Source organism: Salvelinus namaycush, chromosome 34, assembly GCF_016432855.1.
Source record: "Salvelinus namaycush isolate Seneca chromosome 34, SaNama_1.0, whole genome shotgun sequence".
NCBI classification, from domain to species: Eukaryota; Metazoa; Chordata; class Actinopteri; order Salmoniformes; family Salmonidae; genus Salvelinus; species Salvelinus namaycush.
The window spans coordinates 3,716,300-3,738,428 of NC_052340.1; the positions used below are offsets into that span (position 1 = coordinate 3,716,300).

General features: G+C 44.0%; 1 protein-coding gene across 1 annotated transcript in view; it reads left to right on the forward strand.

Annotated features, from left to right (window-relative positions):
- Window positions 1-11,166, forward strand: part of LOC120028624 (rho guanine nucleotide exchange factor 12-like) — a 76,519-nt gene extending 65,353 nt beyond the window's left edge. The window contains exons 29-42 of the mRNA XM_038973837.1: window positions 164-289; window positions 724-838; window positions 1,612-1,712; window positions 2,028-2,105; window positions 2,425-2,500; window positions 2,824-2,991; window positions 3,467-3,554; window positions 3,858-3,935; window positions 4,065-4,159; window positions 4,464-4,685; window positions 4,917-5,159; window positions 6,991-7,217; window positions 10,453-10,528; window positions 10,678-11,166. Coding sequence (XP_038829765.1) covers window positions 164-289; window positions 724-838; window positions 1,612-1,712; window positions 2,028-2,105; window positions 2,425-2,500; window positions 2,824-2,991; window positions 3,467-3,554; window positions 3,858-3,935; window positions 4,065-4,159; window positions 4,464-4,685; window positions 4,917-5,159; window positions 6,991-7,217; window positions 10,453-10,528; window positions 10,678-10,688 — 1,704 coding nt within the window. The 3' untranslated portion in view covers window positions 10,689-11,166. The remainder of the gene's footprint in view (window positions 1-163; window positions 290-723; window positions 839-1,611; window positions 1,713-2,027; window positions 2,106-2,424; window positions 2,501-2,823; window positions 2,992-3,466; window positions 3,555-3,857; window positions 3,936-4,064; window positions 4,160-4,463; window positions 4,686-4,916; window positions 5,160-6,990; window positions 7,218-10,452; window positions 10,529-10,677) is intronic.
- The last annotated feature ends 10,963 nt before the right edge of the window (window positions 11,167-22,129 follow it).

The following is a 22,129-nucleotide window of genomic DNA, read 5'->3' on the forward strand; positions in this document are numbered from 1 at the left end:
ACAACAATGATAGTCAGAGGGAATTGGCTAAACGCATGTACGTGGGAGATTTTAGACCCCTCGATCTGGCACACTGCCACCACACACACGCAACAGCCAGGGGGTTGGCTTGGCGACCGGCGGTTGCCATGGCGACTGACCCTGATTCGCCTGTGTTTTCCAGTTCAGCAGGGGCGAGGAGGAGAAGATCAAGCAGGCGGTGGGCACGTTCTGCAGCAACCAGCCCTTCGCTCTGGAGCTCATCAAGAGCAGGCAGAAGAAGGACTCGCGCTTCACCTCCTTCATGCAGGTAAGTGGAGGAATGGAGGAGAGAAGAGGAGGACAGGGGGCAGCGCTGGGCCTGGAGTAAACACAGGGCTATTGTGCACTGCCTGTTACTCGAGGTTTAGATCAGGTATTTGACTGTGTAATTCACTTCTGCAGACTCTACAGTGCAATGTCTGTGACCGGGTGTGGGATGTTTGTGGGAAGCAAGAGGAGTTCAATGGTAGCATTTGGAAAATCATTTGTTCATTTTAAGTTCAAAGTTCAAATGAATTTGAAGTAAATGACACATTAAAAGATAAGTTGTATAAAGTAACCATGGGAGATGTGGCTCTGTCAAAGCTGAAGTCACTGGTGGGCGAAGTATAGACATGAGCGAAAAGGATGCATCTTGCTTGATTTGGTGCCCTTTTCATCATTCCTGCGGCCTTCTTTCCTAACTTCACTGTGCGTTTGCAGGAAGCTGAGAGTAACCGGCTGTGTCGAAGACTCCAACTGAAGGACATCATTCCTGTGGAGATGCAGAGGCTCACCAAGTACCCTCTCCTACTGGAGAACATCGCCAAGTACACCGGTGGGCCACACGCACATTCCTAAACCTCTTTCACTCTACTAAGCCAAGCTTTACTGTACTGGGCTGACTACACACCCACCGTAGTTGCTGGAACCGTGCTAGTGAGCCAACACAATGAGCCAGCACAGTACGGTTCTGTTTGGCGTGATAGTGTAAAAAGGGTACTAGACTCTGACGATGAGTAATGATGGCACTGGGCTCAGAGCAGACCAGGCCATCGCGGTGATGCAGGGCAGCGCGCTTACAGCAGCGTTAATGATAGCAGTGTCCTTCCGCTGTGGTGCCCCAGTGACCGCCCTCTGTGTGTGCATGTGTGTTGGGAGCTGCCAGCCCAGCTCATCCCTGTGTATGCAATGGTAATTGTGATACATGTATGTCATGTCTAAACTAGGGCATTTTCAGTGACCCGGGAGAGCTGGCATTGCGCCAGCCATTAGCGAATTACAGCTGTGCTCTCGGTTAAACTGAGATTATTATTTTGGCATTTTCCATAGTCGGTAATGCATTTTGTGAGATGTTCTCGCATTATTTGGGTCCCATCGTTTTTAATCTTGGCTGTAGTTTAGTTCTCCGGGCATAAAATGCATTGAACATAAAGTAGGTACCAGCTATTAGGAATGTTAATGCCCTCTACTTGGTCTTCATTTCCGAGTGATCGGCTGCTAATTGGGGCAGGAAAATATCCATTTGTTGGTCAGTACCCCACAGAGGCAGTTTTCTGTTTTTCTCCACAAAATATTCAGCTCTCGCTCTCTCTCGTAATTTCATTTCAGATGACACCGTGGAGAAAGATAAGGTTAAGAAGGCGGGGGACTGCTGCAGGAAGATCCTCAATCACGTCAACCAAGCGGTGAAGGAGTCTGAAAACAAGCAGGTGGGTGTGACTTAGCGTCATCTGGGAACGGAGGGGACGGCAGCACAGCCACAGCGCTCTTTTCTCATTTCACCCCTGCTCGGGCCTACAGGGCCTCAGCCACCTGGAAATCTGTCCTCTCTTTTCTCCCACTGTTCCTCTGAGAGAAAGCAGAGATGATGGCAGGTGATGGATTGCAGGGAAAATATGGGGTTTGTGTCTGTTGGTTAGAGTGTAATAGTGCCTGTAGCAGCAGAGTATCCAGCTTACGCCTGCTTTTCTGTGTGCCTCTCTTTCTCACTCTCTTTTTCTCCCCCTCCCTCTTTCTTTCCACAGAGGCTGGAGGACTACCAGAGGCGGTTAGACCTCTCGTCTCTGAAGCAGACAGAGAACCCCGTGATTTCAGAGCTCAAGGTGAGGCGATCTATAAAGTGTTTTCTGCTCCTGCCCTCAAAAAGACTTCACAATACAGCTCTTTTAGTCTGCAGCCACAATTGACTTTAAGCAACATTTTAGTTTGTTTTGGTTTCTGCAAGGGAGCCGCTGCAGTTATAAAAGGGGAAATTATTTGTTTAAATGTCAGCTGCTAGTGCTCGAAATTTGACTAGATCATGCAGCTCCATTCTTTGGGGTGGAAGAGTACCTTTTTCCAAAGTGAAAGCAAATAGGGATCTGATTAAACAAGTAAGCCCAGCTAATCTGACCTTTTGACCTTTCCTCCCTCCACACTCAGAACCTGGACCTGACCAAGAAGAAGATGGTCCATGAGGGACCACTGTCATGGAAGGTCAACAAGGACAAGACTATTGGTATGCTTTTGACTTTATCAGGCGTTTATGTGGTTAAGTAGGGCCAAGGAGGTTTTTCCTGACCAATGTGATCCAACTAGGGAAAACTCTTGGCCCTAGTTGTAGACTACAACTGCAAACAGAACCCGGACTAATTCAATGTCAGGTCATGTGGTCAGGAAAAACTCCTGGCCCCTAAAACAAACTACATGATGTAATTAGAGAAATTATAAAAGAAACACCATTGTTGCCTAATGAGATCTAATACTAATATAATTGTGACATCTATGTCCAGTGTAGTGTTCTATGTAATTCTGTGGTTTAATCTCCTCTTCTGGTCTCAGAGCTGTACACCCTGCTCCTGGAGGACATCCTGGTGCTGCTGCAGAAGCAGGACGAGCGGCTCATCCTCAAGTGCCACAGCAAAAACCTGTCTGGCACCGCCGACACCAAGCACATCTTCAGCCCCATCATCAAGCTCAACGCGGTGCTGGTGCGCTCTGTGGCCACAGGTGAGTTGCCATAGAGATACAGTCATACCATTCGTTTCCCTGACAAATATGGCCACCCTGTAGTCATGCTACCTGGAATGCAGATGTCCATGCTAGTGTTCTATTGAAATCTGTTTGAGTTACAGTACCAGTCAAAAGTTTGGACACATCTACACTTTTTTTGTGTACTACATGATTCCATATGTGTTATTTCATAGTTTTGATGTCTTCACTATTATTCTACAATGTAGAAAATAGTAAAAAATAAAGAAAACCCCTGGAATGAGTAGGTGTGTGCGAACTTTTGACTGGTACTGTAGATCCAACCTTGTTAAACACAATGACTCCCAGTTCACATTACACCCTATCCCCCTATATAGTGGACTACTTTTGACCATAGCCCTATGTGACTGTTGTCAAAAGTAGTGCACTATATAGAATGTAATGTGAGACAGTCAGGAGTACCCTATTTTCCTGCTATTCCCTCTCCCAACAGACAACAAGTCGTTCTTTGTTCTCTCAATGTCGGACAACGGGGCCCAGATCTACGAGCTGATGGCCCAGACCGTATCAGAGCAGAGAATGTGAGTCCTCCTGATACTGTGGTTTAGTCATTATAGCCACAACTTTAAAACCCCATTCAGTTTAGCTTAATTCACTGGAGTAGGTAGAAGTTGCACCTAACCACTGATACAGGGTCAGATCTTTTTCTTACCCGTCTTAATAGTGAAGGTTATGCTATGGAGGTAGGGTTATCTGATCCTAGGTCTGTGGTAAGGAACACCTTTTACCCATCGTCTACTCACCTCTGTCTCTGTGTGTCTGTCCGTCTTGTCTGTATCTGTTTTTGTCGGTCTGTCTGTGTGTTGTCATCCTCCCTCCACCAGGTGGCAGCGCCAGATCACCCAGAGAGCGGACGCCATGAAAGTGAAGCCGAACAGCGTCATCCCCTTACCTCAAACGGAGTACGTTCCTCCTCTCAGTATAAAACTTATTTTGGTGTCTTTGGTTGTATTCATCAGCAAATGTATTTTATGATGACCATGAACTTGCTTCTCCTGATACTGACTCTGTGTTCTCTCCCACTGTGTCAGTGGAGAGAGAGACGGTGTGGAGATCATCACTGCAGGCATAGCCCAACTCAGTAAGGACCCGGACCGCATCTCCTCTGGAAGCAGCCAGTCTATAGGTATCTAAACTAGCACCCCATCTCTCCATGTTCCCCCGTCTATAGGGGTATTTGAGAACTTCTTCAGCAGTTAGGGACATTGTGTCATGTGCAGTGGAAGCTGATGTCACTTTATAACACAGGAAATGCTTTTTTCAATGGCTGGAATGGAATGTATGAAATGTCTTTGATACCTTATCATTTATTCCATTCCAGCTATTACGTTCCGCCCTCCACCTGCCTCCACTAGTAACATGCTCCAGTAGAATCCATCTAGGTTGACTGAATGCACATCAAGGTCTCCTTGTTCTCTCCCCAAATAAAGAGGGCTGCGCTGCCTCTGGAGGCGAGATGCAGACCTCTCTCCCAGATACCAAACCATTTCAAGGACTCAAGCCCGAAGAGGAGGAGCCCAACCGGGAGGAGGGGCCTTACGGGGACCCGGACCTTGCAGATAGGCTGCCCTTCCGCATGGCCATAGACGGGCTCAGCGACTCGGACGGTCTGGGCTTCAGTCCTTCTAGAGCTGACGATGCCTTAAAGACATGTGAGTGAAAGGACATTTGCCTCAATCGCCTAGGTCTGGAGTCGGTTAAGACTTTTCTGACCAGGAAAACTATAGTTAGTTATATGAACCCTGTCAGGTTGGTTGGTCAGGGATAGCTCTCCACCCTAAACACATATTGCATAAATAGATTTTATGTGGGTGGGAATCTATTCATTTAAAATGTCACACGCACACTCTTCCATTGGTCTTAACCATATCTGTGTCCTCTAGTGTCAGCGCTGAAGCAGGTCCTTGTGACCCAGCTCATGTCACAGGACGAAGGCGCCGGGCGCTCCTCCTCGGGGGGCGGGCGTCTTCTCAGGACCACGTCCCTGAGGACCCCCGTGGACAGCCGGGCCCGGGTGGCGGTTCAGAGCGGCTCAGGGAGGTGCACCCAGGCAAGCCACCCTGAGGACCCGGCTCAGGACCTGGTGTCTGGGGACACGGGCTTCTTTGAGTCCCCCGAGGATTATGGTAAACTTGCAGTTTGTGTGTGTGAGAGAGAGAGCAGTGTTTTTTTTATCCTGGTCTTGGGGACCCATGGGGGTGCAAATCTGTGAACGACCGGCTCGATTCGGTCTTACGTAGCAAATTTTGAAATTGTGTTTTTTACATTGGATAAAAGTAGAGACTCCGAGCTAGAAAATGGTATCCCATACACTACAGTTGAGGAACAATGGGAAATAAATTCTGCTTTGAAAGTTGATAAAGTTGTAACCTCACTTTTGAGAAAATTGTACTTTTAACTCGAAATGACACAACGACAAGGTTCCAGTTTAACAAAGTTTACTATACCGTATGAACACACTACAAGGTAGCCATGCCATTCTAGGCTAGGTCCATCAACTACTAGACTCCCTGCGCGGGCGCCCTCTTGACTGAGTGATAGCCCCGTAATAACAGAAATATAGGGATACTTAAAACATGAACTTAACAGGTACTACTACTGGATAGCTCTTCTTTGTCAATACACATTCAGCATCGTTCACACCCTCTTAACCTTTAGCCCCACCCATCTCTTTAAGAGTTGATCTGAGTGTTCTGTCCTAACAGCAGTCAAGCACCCAAGCTAACTGGCTAACATTGGCTAGCTTGCAGGCTACTTCCAGACAAAAATGAGAGCAGCTCACTCTGACCATTTTACTTGCCCTAGCAGAGCTGGTTAGGGTGTTTTTTATGTTTTCCAGAGCGTTGGTGACGGCAACTGTGCTGCTGGCAACAATTTTACGCTTCTTTGCCAACGTTTACTGATACTGGCCATATTCAACGGGTGTTGAGTGTTCGTAAATTCGTCGGTTATTCTGCGCACACTCAGACGAGAGTGCTCTGAAATCGGAGTAGATAGCCAGAGCGAATTTACCAGCTACGTCTATCCACAGTTTTTGCAATGACATCATTGACATTCTATTGAAATGGTTACTTGCATAACGGAGTCTTTTGTTAAGACATGCTAGATAAACAATTAACCATAATCCCAACTCATGTTACTGCCCTGCATGAATCTGCAGGTAGCTATCCAACCAGGTTCAATGTTAGCTAGCTAACATTAGGCAATAATTAGCAACGCAAATGGCTCTGAGATACAAAAAATATTACTACACAGATCATACACGAAACGTTAACTAGCGAGCCAGATAGGTAACGTTAGCTAACTACTTTCTGACTAAATTAGAAACATGTAATATATGAATGTAGCTAGCTTACATGGACGGACGCTTCTCACTCTCTCACGGATGCCATGGTTGCCCTTAGTTTGAAGATGTAATCCTTTGCTATCATACTCTAATTCCACTGATTTCAAAACTCGGTCCTCCAGAAAGTGGAGAGCAACACTTATGCAGTTCTACTACGCAATATATATTTTTTAAAGCAACGTTAGACAGGATTACATACCGACCAGCTCAAATAGACAGACGCGAGCTACATGGCAGACCAATCCGAACTCATCTCTCGGCATGTCCAGCCAGCCCACTCATTACCTCAGCCAATCATTGCTAGTGGGAAGGTTGCTTACTTTTTCTGTGGCTATACCAACTAGGCTCGTAATTTAACCATTTTATTCGTATTTACAGATGGCATACCAGTTTTTAAGGCACATGAAAGTTCACATGTTCCAGAAGGCATATCTGCCCAAAAAATGCATTTTGATAAAAATATAAAGTTTACGTTCAAATGGCTCTACTGTGAAGTAGTGACGAGCAACATACTCCTAGTTCCTGAAACTAGTCACATTTTTGTTCTAGCTCAGCACCAACCCACCTGATTCAGTTCCTAATCAGTTGGACCCTGTTGTTGCGTCTCCCAGCAGGGTACCTGGTCTTGGAGGGCTATGGGGGCTCGGGGGAGAGCAGCACGGACGATGACCTCCAGGCCACGGGGAAGCAGCTGAGCGCCTCGCGGGGCTGCGGGGCAGGAGACTCTGGGATCAGCCTAAGGTTCTCCTCTGCCTCACAGGCAGGCAGCATCTCCAGCTTCAGCCGACAGGTCCTGTCCCACATCCGCAACCTGCAGACCAACCTCAACCACCTCAAGGTACATGGATGGATGGATGGATGGATGGATGGATGGATGGATGGATGGATGGATGGATAGCTGACTGACTGACTGACTGACTGACTGACTGGCTGACGTTGGTTGACTGACTGACTGACTGGCTGACGTTGGTTGACTGACTGACTGACTGGCTGACGTTGGTTGACTGACTGACTGACTGGCTGACGTTGGTTGACTGACTGGCTGACGTTGGTTGACTGACTGGCTGACGTTGGTTGACTGGCTGACGTTGGTTGACTGGCTGACGTTGGTTGACTGACTGACTGGCTGACGTTGGTTGACTGACTGACTGACTGGCTGACGTTGGTTGGCTGGCTGACTGGCTGACTGACTGGCTGGCTGACTGACTGGCTGGCTGACTGACTGACTGACTGGCTGACGTTGGTTGACTGACTGACTGGCTGACGTTGGTTGACTGACTGACTGACTGGCTGACGTTGGTTGACTGACTGACTGGCTGACGTTGGTTGACTGACTGACTGGCTGACGTTGGTTGACTGACTGACTGGCTGACGTTGGTTGACTGACTGACGTTGGCTGACTGACTGACTGGCTGACGTTGGTTGACTGACTGACTGACGTTGGTTGACTGACTGACTGACGTTGGTTGACTGACTGACTGACTGACTGGCTGACGTTGGTTGACTGACTGACTGACTGGCTGGCTGACGTTGGTTGACTGACTGACTGACTGACTGGCTGACGTTGGTTGACTGACTGACTGACTGACTGGCTGACGTTGGTTGACTGACTGACTGACTGGCTGGCTGACGTTGGTTGACTGACTGACTGGCTGACGTTGGTTGACTGACTGACTGACTGGCTGACGTTGGTTGACTGACTGACTGACTGGCTGACGTTGGTTGACTGACTGGCTGACGTTGGTTGACTGACTGGCTGACGTTGGTTGACTGACTGACTGACTGGCTGACGTTGGTTGACTGACTGACTGACTGACTTGCTGACGTTGGTTGACTGACTGACTGACTTGCTGACTGACTTGCTGACGTTGGTTGACTGACTGACTGACTGGCTGACGTTGGTTGACTGACTGACTGACTGGCTGACGTTGGTTGACTGACTGACTGACTTGCTGACGTTGGTTGACTGACTGACTGACTGACTGACTTGCTGACGTTGGTTGACTGACTGACTGACTGGCTGACGTTGGTTGACTGGCTGACTGACTGGCTGACGTTGGTTGACTGACTGGCTGACGTTGGTTGACTGACTGACTGACTGACTGACTGGCTGACGTTGGTTGACTGACTGACTGACTGGCTGGCTGACGTTGGTTGACTGACTGGCTGACGTTGGTTGACTGACTGACTGACTGACTGGCTGACGTTGGTTGACTGACTGACTTGCTGACGTTGGTTGACTGACTTGCTGACTGACTTGCTGACGTTGGTTGACTGACTGACTGGCTGACGTTGGTTGACTGACTGACTGACTGACTTGCTGACGTTGGTTGACTGACTGACTGACTGGCTGACGTTGGTTGACTGGCTGACTGACTGACTGACTGACTGACTGACTGGCTGACGTTGGTTGACTGACTGGCTGACGTTGGTTGACTGACTGACTGACTGACTGGCTGACGTTGGTTGACTGACTGACTGACTGGCTGGCTGACGTTGGTTGACTGACTGACTGACTGGCTGACGTTGGTTGACTGACTGGCTGACGTTGGTTGACTGACTGACTGACTGGCTGACGTTGGTTGACTGACTGACTGACTGACTGGCTGACGTTGGTTGACTGACTGACTTGCTGACGTTGGTTGACTGACTTGCTGACGTTGGTTGACTGACTGACTGGCTGACGTTGGTTGACTGACTGACTGACTGACTGACTGGCTGACGTTGGTTGACTGACTGACTGACTTGCTGACGTTGGTTGACTGACTGACTGACTGACTGGCTGGCTGACGTTGGTTGACTGACTGACTGACTGACTGGCTGACGTTGGTTGACTGACTGGCTGACGTTGGTTGACTGACTGACTGGCTGACGTTGGTTGACTGACTGACTGACTGGCTGACGTTGGTTGACTGACTGGCTGACGTTGGTTGACTGACTGGCTGACGTTGGTTGACTGACTGACTGACTGGCTGACGTTGGTTGACTGACTGACTGACTGGCTGACGTTGGTTGACTGACTGACTGACTTGCTGACGTTGGTTGACTGACTGACTGACTTGCTGACTGACTTGCTGACGTTGGTTGACTGACTGACTGACTGGCTGACGTTGGTTGACTGACTGACTGGCTGGCTGACGTTGGTTGACTGACTGACTGGCTGACGTTGGTTGACTGACTGACTGACTGGCTGACGTTGGTTGACTGGCTGACTGGCTGACTGATTTGCTGACGTTGGTTGACTGACTGACTGACTGATTTGCTGACGTTGGTTGACTGACGTTGGTTGACTGACTGACTGATTTGCTGACGTTGGTTGACTGACTGACTGACTGACTGATTTGCTGACGTTGGTTGATTAACTGGGTGAGTGGTTGATTAACCCTCTAAAGTCTGAGCCCTGTCTAAGCCGGGGGGGATGAAACATTGAATTTGGCATCACTGCTATTAGCCAATAGAAAAGCATTGAATAACAGATTCACTACATGGAACAACAGATAGTCCCCCCAAAAATAAAAAGGAAGTTTGTTCTGAAGGGTCTGTCCTATATCTGAGCGATATAAGAAATATCAGGAAATTATTGTAAAACATTTTTTACATGTATTTATCCCCATAGTTTAGATAATAAACTACCTCCATATATACTTCCATTCTTCTTAACTGGTATCAGGGAACTCAGATTAGTCTTGTGAGGCTTGTGGGCGTCCGAGACCAAAACGGAGAGGGCGTACGTGTTGGTGAGAGTCATCTTTCAACAGCGTGTTCATAATGTATGCCACACTGTTCGGATGCTACAGACATTTTTGTGAGGATGTCTCATGGTCTGACAAACATCGCTTTAGCTCTGCCACCTTTCACCGCAGATTCAGAAGGGTGGATTGAGACGCAGCCCATGCAACAACAAAAACATCTCTAGCTTAAACAGACAGATTTTGATGGGGATTTTTGTATTATGTTTATTCAATTGCCGCGGTGCCAAGGAAATTGTAGGCTTAGGGTTCATTAGTAAATGTGACTTTAGTGCGTATCAAATCTGATTGCAGACTGATCCCTGCTTGTTTGTTTTCTCTCAGGAGGTAGAGGCCAAGTATCACAGTCTACTACGCCAAAGGCCGGCCAGGTCATCGACAGACATGGACGATAACAAAGGTAACATGGCTGTAGTCTTACTGATTCCTTTTCTCCCTTTCAGTGCCTCAGTATTTATTAGAAAACCCAAGAGCATGCGAGGTGTGACAGCTGAGTTATTGTTTATGGTCTGACTGCCCTGGCCCTTTCTGTTATTATCTTGTTCCTAGATAAGAGATAGTCACGGAAATCCCACCCCTCCCCTCCCCGGCCCCTGCATCAGGCCGTAAGGGAGGACGTGAAGATGGAAGAGTTGATTTCTGCCTCCCTGCTGTCTCGTTGACATGGATGTCCTCTATTAGCTTGTCCACTCAACTGCTGAGTACCCTCTTCCTCCTCCCACCGTGGTTCTCCCCGAGAGACTGAGCATGAGCGAGAGACAGTTGGAGGAAGGGTGGTTTCTTTGGATCTCCCCCCCCCCCCCCCCCCGCTCCATCCGTCAGCACAAGGCAATCAGGGAAGAGGGACTGTCCCGAACCTAGCCCCGCCTTCCCCCTGGCCCTGCACCCCCTCTGCTGCGTGTCCCCACTCCAATGGCGGTGGGTCGCCCAGTGTCTCCCCTCCTTTCTCTCTACTCCTAGTCATCCCTGCAAGAAAGAGAACTATACCAAAATGTACAAAGCTGTGTGTTTAGGATATATATTATACACAAAAAAAAAGCGAGAAGAAAAAGGAACATTTTAAGATAATGTATTACTTTTTTTTTTTTATCCCAAGATGTATTTATTTTCTCTTGTGTTTTCCCATGTTGCTTGCATGCTTTTTTTTGGGCCATTTGGACCTCCTTTTAGGCTGCTCCACCCGCGTCGGTGCACACGCTATCCTATCCTTAATGAACATAGGAAGAATATGCTTGGACTGAGAGGGCATAGAGTTGCACTTTGCGTGGAGCCCCCATAGGATGGTGTTTAAGCAGCATGCCAAAGTCAGGGGCTCTGTCCTGGTCCTCAGTGCATTTCTACACCTGGCTAAAACTCACCCCCCACCCCACTCCCATTGGTAATAATGCCTGGTTTCCCCCTCTGTGCTGCCCATGCTACTGCTGATGTGCCAGTGATCTGATAATGTCACCAAGTTCACACATTTATAAATGATCAAGTTGGAAGGTTATGCATAACTTTAATAAAAAATGCCATGACATTTCTAAAACTTAACACGGTTTATTCCTTTAATCCTGTTCTCTTTGCTTAGGTTTTTACCCCCCCAATGTGGCTTTGTGGTCAGAAATGGGGATGGCCTTTCAATGTTCTCACCTTCTCTTACTTCTGATCCTGTAGATAAATCACTAAAACTATTTGATAAACAAGGAGACAAGATGGGACAGAAATAGTTACTTTGACTGCAGGACATACTGCCCTGTGGCTGTGGGAGTTTTTTCAGCACCATTTTCCGTCAGTGAGGTAACTATTGGCGGAACATGGAGTTAGCCTACTCATAAAATGTAACGTCATAGTAAATGTACAGCTTTTTCTCTACACTTTTGCTCAATACTGACCAATCAGGTAGGTAGTGAACAAAATAGTGTGGCCTATGAGTTTGACTATGTAGGAACATGTTGCTAAGCTTTTGTTAGGTAACTGTAAATTCATTTTGACCCATATACAGTAGTTTTGTATTTCTCCGATTTCAACTGTTTTTACATGGAATGGATTTAGCAATATCATGACTTCATTAATCAAGATCAAGGCAATCAGGTTGTCCTTTTCCTCCGATGGGAAGATTCGTTCACTTGACATACACCAGTAGGGGCCAGTCTTTTACCATCTACCAGATAGACATGAGCAGGACCCACCCTGAAACATGCAATGACATCAGTGTTCTGTCTTAAACAAGGAGATATTTTGCTGCTAAATGTGTATCTAGTCTGTTATTATCTGATTCAGCTCAACATATCTCATTAAAAATGTTCTCCGGGCATCGGTCTGAAAGCTCAGCTACTGTCAAAGGTTGATAGCTAAATATACCTGAGAGAAAATGACATTGTATCCTGTTACTGCAAAGCAATGTCTGAAGAATAACTAAATCTGCTTTGGAATTTGACTTATATAGTTATCAAGGGTTTTGAGTTAAGTCTAGACTACTTGACAGTGTGTGCACATTACTTGATTTTACATGTCTTGTTGGAAAGGAAACAGAAGCCTCTAATTACTTATTCTCCTTTGAGTGACACATCTCCTGCCTTTCCTGAAGACATTCTGCAATGAAATGAAGACCGAGAAGAGAGCGGGATGGTAATTGATTGTCACATTTTCCACATGCACATGTCAATTACCTAATTTGAAGTTCTAGACAAAGGAGTGCACTGTCACATCTCAGGAGGGTCACTTCAGTTTGAGCTACCGACAAGCCATAGTTTTTCTAATTTTGCCTCTTGGCATATTAAGTTATTGTGCCAATGTATAAGATAAGATGGAGATAGGATCTCTGATCTCAGTAAAGGTGTGTTGATGTCTTCAAGTGACCGTTTCTTCTTGCCAATAATATACAATTATATTTTCAATGTCATTTCCATGCACCACCTTTGCTGCATCAGTTATGTTACAAAAGAGTGACCTTTTCCTGCAAGGTGTGTTGCAAGGACATTTGTCTCGTTGAGTCACACGTCTTCACGATTTCATGCAATTTTCTGTTACTTGATGCTCAGTTTCACCTAGAAGTGTTGCCTGTTTGTGATATGCGTGTAATTAGGGTGCTTTAAGTGTGACTTAATTCTAAGATAAGGATGTTTGATGATATGACTCACTTCGCAGGAGACGTGTGCGTGCACGCTTCCACCTGGAGTGAAGCAATTTTCACTCGGGCAACTGAATATTATAGATGCGTACATACCCACAGAATACGCAGACACACGCAAGTGTTTTCCAACGAGACGTTGTTATTCATTGTCACTTTGCGATGACAACTTTCACTACTGCATACATGCAGCAGTCAGCCACTAAGACCTTATTCTAAAGAATTCATCACATTTTTTAGCCTATAAAACTATAATGTGTTTTTGTATTATTTGAATGACTTGATTCTGGTAGAGCAGTGGGGACAATATTTGGTAACCCATCCAAGATGAAGAAAGCTGCTCACACAATTGACTGCTGCCAGAAATTGAAATGTAGATTTTTAAAGAATCAGCCACTTAGATGGTCGTTAATGGTACACTGCCTTTCCAAAAAGAGCCACAGCTCGTTAAAGTGTTTGTCTTGTTTCTTTGTACATATACACTGAACAAAAATATCATGTTTCATGCAACAATTTCAAAGATTTTACTGAGTTACAATTCATATTTCAATTGAAATAAATTCCTTAGACCCTAATCAATGGATTTCACATGACTGGGAATAAAGATATGCATCACCTTTTGGGAAAAAAATAGGGGAGTGGATCTGAAAACCAGTCAGTATCTGGTGTGACCACCATTTGCCTCATGCAGAGCAACACATCTCCTTTTGTATAGAGTTGATCAGGCTGTTGATTGTGGCCTGTGGAATGTTGTCCCACACTTCTTCAATGGCTGTGTGAAGTTGTTGGATATTGGCGGGAACTGGAACGCACCGTCCTACACGTCGATCCAGAGCATCACAAACATGCTGAATGGGTGACATGTATGGTGAGACCATGGAAGAACTGGGACATTTTCAGCTTCTGGGAATTGTGTGCAGATTAGGGTTGAATATTTGCCCAGTGTTTTACAAATGATCCATCCCGAGATTAAATCACTTTTGTCCTGTGTAACCCAGTATTGCCTGCCGAAACTGGAAATGTCATTCAAAAGCATTATGAAGCATATAAATATAAAGGCCTATGTCTGGATTTGATTAGAGCTTTGATTGAAAATTCAAGCCTGATGCTACCTGAGCCTGATGAGCCATACATTAAATACATTTTATGAGTCCAAGCCCAAAAAAGACCAAATGATTGTGTTGTTATCCAATACATATATGATATACTGCAGACTACTACTGCACATTATGCACGACAGAAAAACAAGCCCATAGCTGTAGCTAGCTATATGCTCTCTTGGGTAAATAAATGAAACTAGCTCCAGTAGGCTAATATTTTTTTAATGGGAACTGTATTACTGTATTGTATTATATGGACTGGAATTACGCACATCGTTCAAACCATGACCAAGCAGGGAGAGAACATGCAACCTACAAAGTTACAAGTATAGGCTAGCGAATTTTGAATATAATGGGGCCTATTTGTGTTTTGTATGCTGATTTATTCCGTACAAGCACAAGGTAATGTTGCTAAGAATGTCTACTTTAGCATCATTGTGTAGCATGCATACAGTGCCATTCAGTGCATTGTAATTAATGCCTAACTTGGCTCACTCGTACTATAGAGTATCACACTTAGATACACATAACAGCAGCGCCATCTATTGGCTTGGTGACATCTCGTAACATTTTAACTCCTAGACAGAGAACTGGGGTTAGACTGTGTTCTTATGCAAGCACCTTCAATAAGCATAAACGTTAAAGTCCATAAACAGACTACTCTAATTTGCTTCCCTCTTACAAAAAAATAAATACAAAATATAACCTTTTAGATTAAACATCATCTCACAGGCGGCTCTGGTTCTGGTGTGTCTCAGAGTAAGATTTTCAGGCAGTGGGGCAGCTTCCATATCAGCAGCCTGTTCACCACCTGCCTGGTTGGCGGTTTCGTTTCATAGGCCCCAGTCATCCTCATCCATGTTTGTTTGGATGGCGATTGGGGGGGATCCTGAGTTGTTCAGACACTGGATGAATCTCTTTTCTGTTTCTGCTGTATTTTTTACCGTTCATTGGTACTTCATATGACCGGTCACTGAGTTGATCAGTGCATATGCCCAGCATCCAAGTGCTGGCTGAGTTGTTTGGGTGGAGAAGGACCCTTACGGTTTGTCCTTGGATGATGTTGGGTATGTCACAGGCATGTGTGTCTGATTAAAATAATTAATATGTTTAAAGATAATGATTAAGTAATTCCACTCTGAAACCATATAATTGTATGAAATTTATTAGAATCATAAAACTATAATCTGATGTGTGTGTAGTTTTAGTCAGAATTAGAACAAGGACCTTTTGTTCCTTTTTAGTACGTAAGCAGGGTGCAAGTGTGAAACAAATGATAAGAGGAGCTATCGACAGACAAGCTGTACCACTGTGTTCCTTACAGGACATTGTCTCCACCCGTGGAGTGGAGAAACTGTTAGGTTTGCAGAAAATTATGAAACATGTTGCAGATTAAACAATGTATCTGTGTAGTGGAAAAACACTGACTGTCTGAGCAAGGCATAGCTTAAGATTTGAACTTGTTTCTGTGTGTTATAAAGACTGGGTTTGCATTTTTGATGTTGGAACGTTCCCGTGAATAAACATTTTGACTATTGTAAGCTGGGACTCTTGTCTGTTTCATTCAACCAGAATCTTACAAACTCTGGGTTGCAGACTGAGTAGATTAATTGAAGTTTATGAACATTGATAATAAAATTCTCATAACAATTTGGTCCTTCGAGCCGGATTCCAATATCTGTCCCTGTCGTCCGAAGGTAACACGCCGAAAACCATGCACGGGCGGGTCGTTGACCCGTAAAATAAAGACCTGTCCCCTGACATTAGGATTCCATAACAGGCTGGTATATATCTAAGATCGACAGAGACAGTGACGGAATACAACCGACATTGCTTTCCCCAGCCTACAAGATAAGGTCAATAAATCTTTATTCACGAATTTGGGGGACTATTTTAAGACATCTTGGACTTGATATTCTAAACACCTAGAATTAATCAAGGATAGGAACTTAGGTATTCTAAACAGATTCACTGAGACGGTTTTTACTTTGTGTATTAACGATATCGATAAGGGATCAGGTCCGCGAAGACCTGAGGTACATGTGCACTACCATAAATAAAACTAGCTTAATAATTGAGGTCTGTGAGAAAAGGCTGAGAGGTTATTAACAAGGGATATAAAATAGGTGCTGTGAGAGAGGACAGTGATTTTGTGCAAATAGGATAACTTAAATGGTTAATTAACATGTGGTAAATTAACCATAGATCCGATTCAAAAGACATACCTAAATACAGTCCTAAATTGAGGCGAGGATATAAAATAGGTTTTGTGAGAGAGGACGGTAATTCTATACGAACAAAATAACTCAAATGGTCAATTAACAAGAGTGAATTAACCATAGATTCGATTCAAAAGACAATACTGAAAGTCCAAAAGGGAAGAAAGGAAAAGGGAAGCCTAATATAGCGGGGTGAGATACGAGATATCACAAGGAACAACAGAAAAATAGGCTGCTAACTATGGCCTTACGACCCCTGGAAAATAGCTTATAGTTGTAGACGTGTGAGACCTAATGTCCGATCGAAAGACACCTCTATAGATAAAGTTTCAAGAAAGGAAAAGCACACATAGGTTAAGAGATACACATAGATTGGGAGCATAGAGTGGGAGCACACACATAGGGAGTAGTGACATACACATCAATTGTGAGAAGAGATCAGAGTTTTAAAAGCACATACACATAGATTGAGAAGAATCAGAATAACAAGGAAAGTTAATTCATTTACATGGGTAGTAAATCCTCAAAGGAGGTCCCGGAATTAACCGGGGATGAGAGGGAAATCTAGTGCCCAAAATGGAGAAAGAAGTACGAATTTGAGAGACGTCTAGATGTAGAAAAATTTGAATTAATGATAAAGTAGATACATAAGACATGTGTAGATAGTCAAGGGAAACAGCAGGTCGAGGGTTAGATACCTGGCTGTCTGAAGCCCGGAAAAGAAGGCAAGTGGGTGAGAGAAAGGGTGAGAGAAAGTTACAAGAAGGATATCAGCAGGGGGAAAATTATGTGCGTGTGAGACCTAATAACTTATCAAAAGTCACAATAGTAATAATTCCTAAATTCTGAGTAGGAGATAGAGAGAGTGAAAAAAGTCAAGAGAGGAAAGGAAAAGAGAAGATAAGGGGACATACAGAGAGAAAGAGAGAGGCAGAGACAACGAGAGAGAGAGTAAGGAGAATCATCGGCGGAGAAATGCTTGGACCTTTAATTTAGGGCTATTTTCTGGGAATTGTCTTGGAAGTACGTGCCTGATTTTACGACTACAGACAATTATAAATAGGGTTATTGGCTAGGAGTCTTTGCTATTTCAATAGCTTTGGTGGTCCAGGGGTATAACTTTTGCCTACCACGCGGGAGACCCGGGTTTGTATCCCAGCCTATGCACCAATTGACTAAAATCTGGAAAGGTACGGTTGTTAGTGTTTAAGATATAAACTGAACGTTTTAATAGCTTGTTTAGTTTAAACTGAAAGACTAATTCATTCTAAATAATAGCGAGGCGATTTCGATGTAATACGTTGTCTGTTGCCTAAATGGTCTGCTGGAATGACGTATTGAGAATGGAGTCGTATTTAAATGACTGAATCATAGCAGAAACAGTTACCTAAATCTAATGAATTCTAAATAATAGCGGAGAGATAATTGCGATAGAGTTGTGCCCACCGAAATGTTTTTATTTTTTATTCTTGTGGATTGACTGATGTAGGTTATAAATTTGGCGAATTACATGTTACTTTTAAGTCTTGGACATTTCATAAGTGTGAAGCCGAAAGAGAAGAGGAAGTTGAAAAATGTGTTTTAATCTTACGAAAGAGGTAAGGCAGAACGTTGTTTGAGTAGGGGTTATATTTTCGCCTACTGGTAAGAATAGGTGAGTTAATTGTGCTCGCTGGGCTATATATTTGGCTGTAAGGGATTCAGGTCTGAATAGTTGAATGGTAAAAAGTTTTGTGATAGTTTCTGGTTATTGATTCTTGGTTTGATTGTTTAGGTAACACCAGTGAAATTGAGCAGGAAGTTAATGTATTCTAACATTATAATCTGTTTCCATTACGTGGAACAATCTCAGGTCAGTAAAGTGGATTGCAGGTTGAGTTAATTTTATTTTACAGGGATAGTGCACATTAATCACAGTTGTGTGTGTCTAATGGCAGGGCGTTCCTATCAAGCACTTTGAGAGACTGTTTGTAGACAGACTGAATGGGTTTTAATGTTGTAAAGCAAGCTTGGGCCAAACTAGTCAAGTAGTATTTTAAGTAGGGGAGTATCATAGATTTGAAGTACAGTTTGTTACCTCTGTAGTCAAACAATTTCATATGTTTTGGAAGTTATCTAGGTTGAATTTGGTTATTTGAGTTACCTTTTTCATTTGCTTTTTAAAAGGGAGGTTGGAATCAAGTATGATGCCGTGGTACTTAAAATCGGATGGAGCTTTTCCCCTGATACATAGACATCTGTCTCAGGGCATCAGATACCACCTGGAGCTTTTCCCCTGATACATAGACATCTGTCTCAGGGCATCAGATACCACCTGGAGCTTTTCCCCTGATACATAGACATCTGTCTCAGGGCATCAGATACCACCTGGAGCTTTTCCCCTGATACATAGACATCTGTCTCAGGGCATCAGATACCGTCTGGAGCTTTTCCCCTGATACATAGACATCTGTCTCAGGGCATCAGATACCACCTGGAGCTTTTCCCCTGATACAAAGACATCTGTCTCAGGGGCATCAGATACCACCTGGAGCTTTTCCCCTGATACATAGACATCTGTCTCAGGGGCATCAGATACAACCTGGAGCTTTTCCCCTGATACATAGACATCTGTCTCAGGGCATCAGATACCACCTGGAGCTTTTCCCCTGATACAAAGACATCTGTCTCAGGGGCATCAGATCCCACCTGGAGCTTTTCCCCTGATACATAGACATCTGTCTCAGGGGCATCAGATACCACCTGGAGCTTTTCCCCTGATACATAGACATCTGTCTCAGGGCATCAGATACCACCTGGAGCTTTTCCCCTGATACAAAGACATCTGTCTCGGGGGCATCAGATACCACCTGGAGCTTTTCCCCTGATACAAAGACATCTGTCTCAGGGGCATCAGATACCACCTGGAGCTTTTCCCCTGATACAAAGACATCTGTCTCAGGGGCATCAGATACCACCTGGAGCTTTTCCCCTGATACATAGACATCTGTCTCAGGGGCATCAGATACAACCTGGAGCTTTTCCCCTGATACATAGACATCTGTCTCAGGGGCATCAGATACAACCTGGAGCTTTTCCCCTGATACATAGACATCTGTGTCAGGGCATCAGATACCACCTGGAGTTTTTCCCCTGATACATAGACATCTGTCTCAGGGGCATCAGATACCATCTGGAGCTTTTCCCCTGATACATAGACATCTGTCTCAGGGCATCAGATACCACCTGGAGCTTTTCCCCTGATACATAGACATCTGTCTCAGGGGCATCAGATACCACCTGGAGCTTTTCCCCTGATACATAGACATCTGTCTCAGGGGCATCAGATACAACCTGGAGCTTTTCCCCTGATACATAGACATCTGTCTCAGGGGCATCAGATACAACCTGGAGCTTTTCCCCTGATACATAGACATCTGTCTCAGGGCATCAGATACCACCTGGAGCTTTTCCCCTGATACATAGACATCTGTCTCAGGGGCATCAGATACCATCTGGAGCTTTTCCCCTGATACATAGACATCTGTCTCAGGGCATCAGATACCACCTGGAGCTTTTCCCCTGATACATAGACATCTGTCTCAGGGGCATCAGTTGTTTTCTTTGTAGTGAGTTCTTGTGTAGCTTGTTGCTTACTATTTGATCACTGTATCATCTGCATACATTGGAACTTCAGACTCTGTAAAGACAGAAGGAGTGTCACGATATCTTAAAGGAGATTTCCATTTTTCCTAGAGCCACGATATCTTAAAGGGGTACACACACACATGGAATTTTAGAAGTTTTGTTTTCTGAGTTTTAATTAAACACGTGAATTTTTTGGATAAAGGAATGTTCTGGGAACCTGGGATACATGTAGAAAATGTTTGACGGCTTTTCTTTAATTTGTCTAATATAGTAAGAAATGACTTTTGACCTCTATCATGGCTTTCCTGTGTGGTCTGATCAGCCTCATGGGAGGGCCATTTGGGTAATGAATTTAACTTCTACTTGGTCACAATCCCGGATCCGGGAGCATCCTCATCAGTAAAAAAGCTGACTAGCATAGCCTAGCATAGCGCCACAAGTAAATACTAGCATATAAATATCATGAAATCACAAGTCTGTCACGCCCTGGCCTTAGTATTCTTTGTTTTCTTTATTATTTTAGTTAGGTCAGGGTGTGACATGGGGAATGTTTGTGTTTTGTCGTTTTGGGTGGTTATATGGTAAAGGGGGTGTTGGGTGTAGTGTATGAGTTTGTGTTGAGTGAATGTTTCTAGGTATGTCTATGGTTGAGTTAATGTTTCTAGGTATGTCTATGGTTGAGTGAATGTGTCTAGGTATGTCTATGGTTGCCTGAGTGGTTCTCAATCAGAGACAGATGTCTTTCATTTGTCTCTGATTGGGAGCCATATTTAAGGCAGCCATGGGCATCATGCATTTGTGGGTAATTGTCTATGTCTAAGTGTTTAGTGTCAGCACTTATGTTTGAATAGCTTCACGGTCGTCTGTTTTGTTGTTTATTTAGTTTGTATAGTGTTCGTTTCGTTTTCGTCTTCTTTCTTAAATAAAGAAGATGTACTTTCCACACGCTGCATTTTGGTCCTCACTCTCTCCCATTGACGATCGTGACAAAGTCCAAGACACCAAATGAAAGATACACATCTTGTGAATCCAGCCATCATTTCCAATTTTTAAAATGTTTTACAGCGAAAACACAATATGTATTTCTATTAGCTAACCACAATAGCAAAAGACTCAACCGCATATTTTCACCATTTTTTTACCGCATAGGTAGGTATCACAAATTCGACCAAATAAAGATATAATTAGTCACTAACCAAGAAACAACTTCATCAGATGACAGTCTTATAACAGATTTATTGTATAGCATATGTTTTGTTCGAAAAATGTGCATATTTGAGGTATAAATCATAGTTTTACATTGCAGCTACAATCACAAATATCACCAAAGCAGCTAGAATAACTACAGAGAGCAACGTGAAATACCTAAATACTCATCATAAAACATTTATGAAAAATACTTGGTGTACAGCAAATGAAAGACAAACATCTTGTGAATCCAGCCAATATTTCAGATTTTTTAAGTGTTTTACAGCGAAAACACAATATAGCATTATATTAGCTTACTACAATAGCCAACCACACAACCGCATTCATTCACCGCAAAGGTAGCGATAGCGAAAAAACCAGCAAAAGATATAAATTTATTCACTAACCTTGACAAACTTCATCAGATGACAGTCCTATAACATCATATTACACAATACATATATGTTTTGTTCGAAAATGTGCATATTTAGCGGTACAAATCGTGGTTTTACAATGTGAATACGTAGTCAAAATGCACAAAATTGTCCGGAGAAATCTTGGAGAGTCACCTAATCTAATCAAATAACTCATCATAAACTTTACTAAAAAATACATGTTGTACAGCAAATGAAAGATACACTAGTTCTTAATGCAACCGCTGTGTTAGATTTTTAAAAATAACTTTAGTACGACATACAGCTTACGTTATAGCGAGACAGCGCCCAAAATCAGGGCGGAAAATATGACAAACATTT